General features: G+C 49.2%; 4 protein-coding genes across 4 annotated transcripts in view; 2 read left to right on the top strand and 2 right to left on the bottom strand.

Annotated features, from left to right (window-relative positions):
• Positions 1-368, top strand: part of BU24DRAFT_211599 (uncharacterized protein) — a 703-nt gene extending 335 nt beyond the window's left edge. Inside the window, exon 2 of the mRNA XM_033521941.1 lies at positions 59-368. Coding sequence (XP_033382528.1) covers positions 59-262 — 204 coding nt within the window. The 3' untranslated portion in view covers positions 263-368. The remainder of the gene's footprint in view (positions 1-58) is intronic.
• Positions 369-2,417: 2,049 nt separating this feature from the next.
• On the bottom strand, positions 2,418-3,728 carry BU24DRAFT_481622 (uncharacterized protein; the record flags this gene model as incomplete). Its single annotated transcript, XM_033533181.1, has 3 exons — positions 2,418-2,910; positions 2,968-3,491; positions 3,579-3,728. The coding sequence occupies 3 exons, from the start codon at positions 3,726-3,728 to the stop codon at positions 2,418-2,420; spliced, it is 1,167 nt and encodes a 388-aa protein (XP_033382527.1).
• Positions 3,729-4,257: 529 nt separating this feature from the next.
• BU24DRAFT_370914 (Arylsulphatase) lies at positions 4,258-6,693 on the bottom strand. Its single transcript, XM_033524449.1, has 5 exons — positions 6,268-6,693; positions 6,058-6,214; positions 5,536-6,005; positions 5,157-5,482; positions 4,258-5,105 (listed from the first exon to the last, which is right to left on the bottom strand). Exons 1-5 carry the CDS (start codon positions 6,382-6,384, stop codon positions 4,388-4,390), a joined length of 1,788 nt encoding a protein of 595 aa, XP_033382526.1. The 5' UTR covers positions 6,385-6,693; the 3' UTR covers positions 4,258-4,387.
• Positions 6,694-6,770: 77 nt separating this feature from the next.
• On the top strand, positions 6,771-8,779 carry BU24DRAFT_423217 (uncharacterized protein). The gene is made up of 4 exons (XM_033528187.1): positions 6,771-7,129; positions 7,198-7,637; positions 7,691-8,213; positions 8,272-8,779. The coding sequence occupies exons 1-4, from the start codon at positions 7,047-7,049 to the stop codon at positions 8,606-8,608; spliced, it is 1,383 nt and encodes a 460-aa protein (XP_033382525.1). The 5' UTR covers positions 6,771-7,046; the 3' UTR covers positions 8,609-8,779.
• The last annotated feature ends 587 nt before the right edge of the window (positions 8,780-9,366 follow it).

Below are 9,366 nucleotides of genomic sequence, written 5' to 3'. Positions count from 1 at the left end.
CATCGTGCAGCAAGACAGACATCGTGCAGCAAGACAGACATCGTGCAGCAAGACAGACATCGTGCAGCAAGACAGACATCGTGCAGCAAGACAGATGTCGTGCAGCACGACAGAAAACGTGCAGCACAGCAGAAAAGATGCTGTCGGATCTGACACGCCATGGACATGGGGACCCTCGCGTTGCCTCGCGTGGGTTCTGCAAGTTCTCCCCAGAGACATGGGGACCCTCGCGCTGCCTCGCATGGCTGCAGATGGAATTTGAGGGCTTCTGCAAGTTCTGACCGCTACCTTAGTTTTGAGCAAAATGATAAGCACGCCACAGACATGGGTAGCCTCGCGCTGCCTCGCATGGCGTCGGGTGTCCTCCCGCAATCTCTGACCGTTACCCTAGACGCGAGCGATGGGATCTTCACGTCATATGCTGAATCAATTTTGCCATGAAGAAACCTAGGGGAGGTGAGCAAAAGTCCCCAGACAATTAGCGTACACCGTTCAACTGTGACGCAGACAAACTATAAGAACAGAGATTGTATTGGAACCTCCCTTGTATCGTCCGACCGTTCTATGACCTATGTAGTTTTCGACAGGCTAAGACAACATATGAATAATTCAGTTAGGGCCAATGAAATTGCCACATAACAAATGGCATCGCAGAAGTCTGTCGTCCCGCAGGTATGGTCGTCCCATGCAGGTAGAACGAACTTGATGCCAACATGATTCAGGTTGCCCCGGGCTAGAGTACAGAGCAGGCGTGGGGCGGAATCGACCTCCGGCGCTAAGCTAAATCCGTGGGTACGGCGTACCCGCACATTCAGCTTAGCAAGATTCCAACAAACCAGCTTCCGATCCCAGTAGATTGCGGAAGGATCAATTGCTTTTTGTACAGTAGTCTCAGGCCATAGGTCATCTGCAAATGCTTTCTGAGGTTGGCAGACGAGCTCTTCGGTGACCAACTTGATTTTACAATCTCTCGGCCCAGCGCCATGATCAACCTGCAACGACTTCTACCACTATGGAAAACGTCGTTATCAAGGGCAGCGGCAAAGAAATCTTGAGGGAACATTTCAATGCTAGAGGAACACCAGGAGCCAATAATGACCATGCTTGTCTGCCGCGCGTTAGCCAAGCTTGAACGTACTGGTCGCAGTGTATACAGAAGGTAGGGCACGTCGGGTCGTACACCTGTTAATGTTTTTAGCAGATACAAGGTACTTGTATTGTATAATATGTGCGTTTACAGCCTCTTATTTGCTACAGTGTACGAGTAGCTTATAAAGGTTAAAGTGTACATGATACTAGCAGGTGTACGACTCGACGTGCCTACCCTCTGTATCATCTATACTTAAACCTTGTTCAGCTACTTACAGCAATAAGAGGCTGTAGATGCAGATATTATATGCCTTGTATCTGCTAAAAACGCTAGCAGGTGTACGATCCGACGTGCCTAATCTCTGTACTGTGTACATCCAGGCGCACGTCGACATCCAGGCTCCCGTCAACTGTCTACCTCCTGTCAAATCCAGGTGCACATTTACACCCAGGCGCACGCTTACACTGACATGCAGGCTCTACCACGGGACAAAACAAGTAAGCTTGCCAAGGAGAGTGCATCCATTGGACGTACTCTCCTTGGTGTCATGTTATTTCCCTCTCGAAAGTTGAATGGAGCCTGCTCTCTATCTTCCATTGACAATGTTCGATATTCAGCGTACTCAGCTATTCTCTCCCACCTCCCTGTTTATGAACAGTATTGCTTGCATTAGCGTCTTTGATGCGTACTATCGCCCGGGCCTGGTCAGCTGTTGTCCTAAAACTTCTTCTCTTGTCTCATGGCCTTTTTTAGTGAACCCAAGTTAGGGTATGCGATACTTTCATCAGTGCGTCGTGTCGTCGCTCTTCCATTTCCAACTGCATCTCGATTTGCAAATTATCGAAGTGGCTTGAATGCTTGTGGATCAGGATAGTTTTCTTTTTGTTTTGTAATCTAGCTCGTTGTGGGAGAGCAACTAAAATGTCGACGAGAGGTTCAATTTCACTGAGAAGTGACAACCCTTTCAGAACCCTACACTAAGTGCGTTCTGGCTTGGTTATAAGCCATCCATCGTGCGTTAAGATTATTTTGAGGACCATTGGCATCTAAAAGACTGGGGCCCGATGATCCTCAGGAAAGCACATTAACTTTGCTCATGGAAAGAATAGATTGATGCCTCCGCTCACAGAGCTGAACTTATTGAAACATTCACGTAAAGCACGTAGGGGTTAGAATTGTACTAAATGCTACGCGAATCATTTGAATAGAAGAAATGGATCAAGCATTAAGGCCAACAATCCCTTCAATTCCATTCCCGCGGTGCGGCACCGATTCTCGGTCTAATTCCCTTCTCAGCTCCTGATTTTACGTGTGCTCGAGACTATAATCAAAGACTTCCTACCATAGCAATCGAGCAGATGAGCATCATACACCCCAATGCCGCCATGCGCTCGTCCTTCGATCCAAAAATGCTGAGCGGAATAGTCGAGTCGTTAAGCCCCAGATTGGTGCGCCAGAACATTGGATACACGTACGCCGGAGTAGACCAAACGAGAAACGCAAACGTCCAGATAAGCCCGATGGCCAATTCCAAGAACCGCGGAATCCTCTTGCTCGATGCGCCGTACACTGTTATGATCGCATCCTCGAACAGAATGCCCAGCGCCTGTGCGCTGAAGAAATTGATGGCTCCAGATCTCTGAACAGGGATTCCCGCCGAGATGTCTATTAGCAGATGCATGAAGCCCGATGTCAGGAACGCAGTGAGCACGAGTAGGATTCTTGCAGATTTGCTGCCGCGTTGTAGGTTGAGCACCTTGTAGACGACGAAGTGAGATAGCGAGGCATACTTCCTAGCGTTCATCTGGTGCCAGAACTTGCTATAATTCCGTCAGCGCTCTGCATCATCATAACATAGGGACAGCTGGTAGACGAACTTCCAAAACCTTCGTATCGTCCACGCTTGAGATATAGATCCATAGAACGGTGGCCAATCTTCCGGAAGGGAAATGCGCAAGCTAACAGCTACAAGCGCAAATAAATGATAAATTCCCCCTTGTACGCAATTGAGACCAATGCAGCTCGCTATGGTAGTGCATGCGCGTATAATCAACTCCTCCATGGTGACCTCGTTCAATCGAGCTAGTATCTTGATGTTTTCAGGCATGAGATACTTGGACGCGATGTCTGGGTCGTTGCTAGAGCTGATGGCGTCAATAATGATGTAAGAAGCTATGATAACAAGTGATGTCCGGAGGAGAAAATGTCGCCGTTCCGTTGTGATCGCTGGAGGAACATTCTTAACTTGGTAGGGCGTGCCGATGAATCTAAAAGAGCTGGTAACTTTAACCCCAAACGATAGTCGTTTCCATATCGAATTGTTTTCATTATCATCTTTAGCACGGGTTTGCCCACTGGGAGCCCTCGCGAACATTCCGACGGGTGCTGCTTGTTCGAAATCCTACTGGCTTATAAGCGCCACATCGAGATAATGATAGAGGTACGTGGCAGCATAACCACCGAGGAGTGCTGCCCAAGGCGTTCGTACCATTGCAGACATGCACTGCGGAATACATCGCCAAACACACCAGACTACCACTGCAAGACCTGCTTTCCTCGCGAAAGACTTCGGTTCCGTAAAGCCGACTACACCGCAGGTTGTAGCAATTTCTATGAGGAGGTGGATCAGAGGATGCATGTTGAAGATGGGAGTATCCGACCGTGCGGTTGAGCAGCAGTTCTACGCAACAAGAGAACAAGGAAGATAGAAAGCCTATCTACAATCGGGGTCTCTATGCTACTTGTATTACAGGAATTCAATTTCGGGTGTATAGTTGAACAATCGTGTGGGGCGTAGTACTTGTGCCTTAATGCGGCGAACGTGAGCAGGTGCGACTGAGTTTCTGTTTACCTATATCGTGCGAAGAAAATAGAGTACAATCCTTCGGTGTCAGCAACGGGACATCAAGAGAGATGATAGGTTGTCAGAACGAATCAGAGATACCGGCTATTAGTGATCTCGATATTGACTGCGCCTCTCTTGTGCCTTTAGGGTTTGAATGTGAGACCGGTCGCTAGGTGTGTGAAGAAATGTAATGAAGGTATTCATAGACACTTAATTATTACTCATCGCAAAGTCGTGTACATCTTTTTACTTCGTAGATATTCTTCTATTGAAGATTCAAGCGAGTAACTCGATGTCTGTTCTCAGAATGCTGCTGTAACATGATCATAAATCATCCAACATTTCATCTGAAGATCCTAGATGCATTTTTTCCTCTCTAGAATTGACGTGAATAGGATAACCAGTTTTTCGCGGAATGTTAACCCTCCAGGCGGGTTCAGAGCCATCAAGACTCATGTAAACAGTGACCAGTGCCCTTGGTACTTGAAACTCGGCTGCCCTCGCAATTCCAATCTCTCTTCACCATCGTCATAAACATTTGGTATCTGTGGACCTTCCAGTTCCTTAATATACCCCAATTCGCACGAGTCAAACGACACCTTTGGCTGCTCCTCGTAGAAAGCATCAAAAGTCTTCGCCAAAGCATCCTTCAGCGTCTTGACATTACCTCCAGGATGCAACACACTCCACGGTTCGACGCAATCCCTACCCTTGCAAGACTTGAGCACCAACATCAGCGCATCAAGCCTATTAACCACCTCCTCAAACGACCGACCAGCGATCGAGTACCCACGCCGTGTCGCTTCGGCTTCAGCATCGAAGTAATTATCGAGCTGTCCCGGGTCGAGCGCGACATCATAGTACTCTCGATCACCGGTGCACCAGACGGAATAGTAGATACTGTAGTCCTCTCCGATAAGTCGAAGGCCCTTGTAAGTGTTGTTCCGCGTGGCGTCTTTGTAAAGACCATTGCCGTCTGATGGCCCGCCGTCGTAGTGGGCGTATTGGCCTTCTGGAATCGCCATGCCCCAGAATTCGATGTTGACGTGCTCGTGGCGACTGTTTCGGTTGTTGTTGGCGGCTAGGACTTCTTGTTCGTATACAGGAATGGGGGTGCCGTCGAAATCTTCCCGGGTTTGGCCGGCGAGCTTCAGGATGGTTGGGGATAGGCTTTGTAGGAGTTAGTGATCGAAGGCTGCGACTTGAATGGAGTAGTCTTACTCAGTGTGGCTTGTAACAGCATCGCTGATTCGGTTTCTGGCAATTCCAGGGCCTCGGATGATCAGTGGGATGTGAATATCGGTGTCGAACCCGCATTCTTTGCCAGGATGCATACGATGCTGACTGATGTGGTAACCATTATCAGTTGTGAAGAAGATATACGTATCCTCCAGCAGGTTCTTCTCTTCGAGCGTCTTGATCAATTTCTCAATCATCTCGTCGACTGACTGGAGAGCCCGAAGGCGCGATCGCTGGAATTCATCGTTGTATTCGATGACTGTGTCGTTCAAGCGTGGCAAGGTTTTCACCCAGGCAACTCCACCTTGCTAGTTCTCATCAACTTCCCGGGTTATCAATTAATTAGATTCAAGGAGCCTACCTTTTCGGGGTTGAAGTTCGCGTCGCGAGGAATACGGTAGTCCTTGAACAAATGAGCATGCCGTTTAGCATACTTTGGCGCATCCATATCGACCGCGTCAATCGGCTCGAGCTTGACGTTGCTGTGGGGAGCAATTGGAGCCACTGTAAGGAACCATGGCTCTTTGTGCTGGGTAGCTTCTTCAAGGAAGCCATAAGCTTTCTCGGCGGTGATGTCGGGGGAGTATTGGCCTTTGTAGCTGACGGGTGCCTGTCCGTTGCGCGACATCCAGGCATTGTAGTACTCATACGTGTAGGGATCAAGGATGAAGTCGGATCCATTGTATCCGCCAGCGTACGGGGCATTGTAATTGTCAACAGTATGGGCGTTCCAGAGCTTGCCAGTGTAGTAGGTGTTATATCCCGAATCTTGCATCCATATCGGCAAGTAATTTGAGTTGATTCCTTCATGAACAATCTTTGGATAACCGCCTACTTCTAATCAGAAACTGAGATAGATTTGATTCGAAACTATAGAACTTACCATATGGAGGGAATACGTCGGTCACATTGGTATTATGTGCTGCTCGGCCGGTCCAGAGGTTTACTCTTGAGGGGCAGCATATGGCTACTGTGCAGTAGTGGTTTGTGTACAATGTGCCTTCTTGGACCAGGTACTTCTGCAGAAATGGCATATGTTCCTGGATGAAATATGAGTAACTAATGCTTTCTTTGAGTATTCAATTCGGCTTACCAGTGATTGCATGTGCCAATCTTGATCGTCGGTTAAGATGAAGAGGATATTGGGCTTCTTTGCTGTTGCCCCCAAAGCGAGGAGCAGCAGGGTGGTACAAACAGATGTAACGAACATTCTGAGTTACACACAAGCTCACCGAATGTCGCTCTCAAGCATTGACTTGTGAATTGGCTTTGGAATGCAAGTCTCAAAATTGGGAAACATGATAGTTAATAAAGAAAAGCAGATCAAGTCAGTCCGGCAGTTCCGGCCTGTGATCAACTTGCATGTCTCTAGAACAATTCAAAAAACCACTCATGCAGACTGAAAAATCAGCTAACCGACAGGATGATCGAAGAAATATCGGTATATATCTCCACATGTCGTTAGAATTCCACGAGAGAGTCAGATTTGCAGGTCTGGAGTTGCTGACTATACCTAATCTGGACTGGAGTCGGACACGAATGATGTGAATCGGATGAAGTATTTCGTGATGCTTGGCGCTTCATCCGCGTCTTGAAGTGGTTTAGCACGAATGCAGCGTCACGTAGATGCGCCCTATCAGAGTAGATTGGCGTGATGAACTACCCTGAAAACGACTTCATCTCTCGCCCTCCCATCCCGACCATCCTGACCCATCCTTGCCATTCTTGAGCCATCCACCAACTACGCCATCTCCCTCCCCGAACACGCCAGACATTCCCGCCCCTCATGGATCTCCAACGGCTCCCCTTCAAAGCATGCAGAGCGCCCGCCGCGCGCCCTGCATCTCCAGTTTTACTTGCTGCACTGTCACGATGGAGCGGTCCGTTGCCAATTTGACCACAGAGCAACTCTACCGGAAACGAGCACTCGACCGTGTGAACCAGAGAGCTTCGAGGTTTGTTTTTCTCCTGCCCAGGGCCAGCAGTCGTGTGATGTATTGTGCACCAGGCTGACGAAGACTAGAGCTCGAAAGAAGAGCCGCATTCAAGAACTTGAAGAAGAGGTTGGGGATCTCAAGAAACGACTCGCCCAGTCGGAAGAAAGAGTCAAACAGCTGGAATGCAGTGAGGTCTCTCTGCGGCAGGCGATCGACTCTGCTCGTACATCGCTACGCCTGATAGATGCAGCATCAGCTCTGCCGGCGGGTATACCGACGCCTGCCCCGTCAACGACTGCAGCACCCTCGGCAAATGGCGACCATTCGCCAATCGTGAATGTGTCTTCGCCGTGCGCAGAGCCCGGACAGGATGCATCACACCTAGCCAGTGTTTCCTCCGCAGGGGCATCATCGGATGGGAACGTGACTGGCTTCAACATCACACATGAAGGCACTGGATTCACAATAGACCTACCGTTCTCAACCGGCGGCGAGTCGCCCTTCAACTTCTGGCCGGGTGGCTTTCGTAAGTGGAATGATGAAGCTATATTTACGAGAGCGACGATTAACATAACCTAGCAAGCGATCCGTCTTCAATGAGCGGGTTCTCATTGTCTCTGGATCCATTCCCACCCGAGGGCGACGCGAGCACCTGGGTATCACAAACGGCCGACATACAGATCACAGACGCCAACTCTCCAACACGACCAATATGGGAAAGACTACCTCTACACGTCAACGCAACATGTCGACTGGACGAAGTTATCCTAGACCTAATACGAACGACCCGGCAGCGGGAGCAACACACCGGACCGATCCCCGAGCTCACAGGACCATCGTTCCCCAGCATCAAGTCGCTGCTCAACCCCGAGCAGGAGAGCACCAACAACTCCATCTCCAACGCTATCGGCCAGCATGGACGGATAACCATGCGGCTGCCGAGGATCACAGAGAAGGTCGCTGCCATGTACCTCATCTGCACGTACTTGCGGTGGTTAATATCGCCCAACAAGCAGAACTACGAAGCGATACCCGAGTTTCTGCGGCCAGTGGAATCGCAACTGACAATCCCACACCCGGTGTGGATCGACGTGATGGTGTGGTATGTCTCCCGTCTCACCTCCGCGTCCTATTGTCAATATCGCTAACTCAACAAGCAGGCCAGAAGCCCGACAAAGCATCATCACAACAATGGACTGGACGGAGTTCTACGACCTCCGCGAACTCTCCAACGCATCCCTGTCCGTCAACTGGCCGCACGACGACCCGGCGTCCATCTTCACCGCAAGATCGAAATCAGAGCTAGGACTCAACCCGCAGTTCGAGCAGCACATCCGACAGGTGTCGAACTGGACGTGGGGATCGAACGTCTCGGCGAGGTATCCGTTCCTCAACTGCGTGCCGGTCAAGGACGATCCGTCTCGGCCAAGTGGTAACGCTGGAGTTATGGACGATTCGGAGCGTGCTGAACGTGAGAGGTTCAAGGTTACTCGATAGCGTGAAGAATTGTTTGATTGTACATAAATTGTTTGGACACGATGAATGATACCACGAAATAATAATCTCCACCCCGTACGGTATTTGATACGGGTACCCGCAGAATCACATTCATCTCTGACTGTCATGATTCTCATATTTATGCACATTGGACCCGCAAACATAGGTAGATGCCCAAAATGAAAATCCATGAGCCAAAAGCACTGATCTGTGTTCACAACATCGATCATACATTCTTCACAACACACCAACTCTCCTCTACCCACTCACCAACCCTCCAAAGACCGACACAATCCTCCCACTCATTCACGCAATGTACCATACATCCATACGCCTCTTAAGCCTCAAAAATCAAACACATCCCCAATCTCTCTCCCCTTGTCTAAACCCACCATATCACTACAGACACACCAGCATCACCAGCATCCCACCCCCCAAACAGCATATATCACACCCAAACCCATCTACCTATACACTGCAATTAAACCCAACATCACCATAGCCATAGACCCCCGAATTCATCGACCAACTCCTGCTCTATGAACCTCACATCTCAAGTGGTATCCCCAACCATTTCGCTGGAAGAAAAATGACGGACTTTTTTTCCTCTTCTCCTCGCTTGTATCAACGCAATGTATTATTGACACAGACAGACACGCAAGAGATGAATAAGTAGAATAAACGGCAACTTTGTACTCAAAGAATGTACGACGAGGTATCATCGGACGGTGTGCTGGTGTAGGTTATCATTACATCTA

The sequence above is a fragment of the Aaosphaeria arxii genome (genome assembly GCF_010015735.1).
Source record: "Aaosphaeria arxii CBS 175.79 unplaced genomic scaffold BU24scaffold_5, whole genome shotgun sequence".
NCBI lineage: Eukaryota > Fungi > Ascomycota > Dothideomycetes > Pleosporales > Aaosphaeria > Aaosphaeria arxii.
Note: the sequence above shows the minus strand (reverse complement) of the source record. Positions and strands in the feature narration are given on the sequence as shown.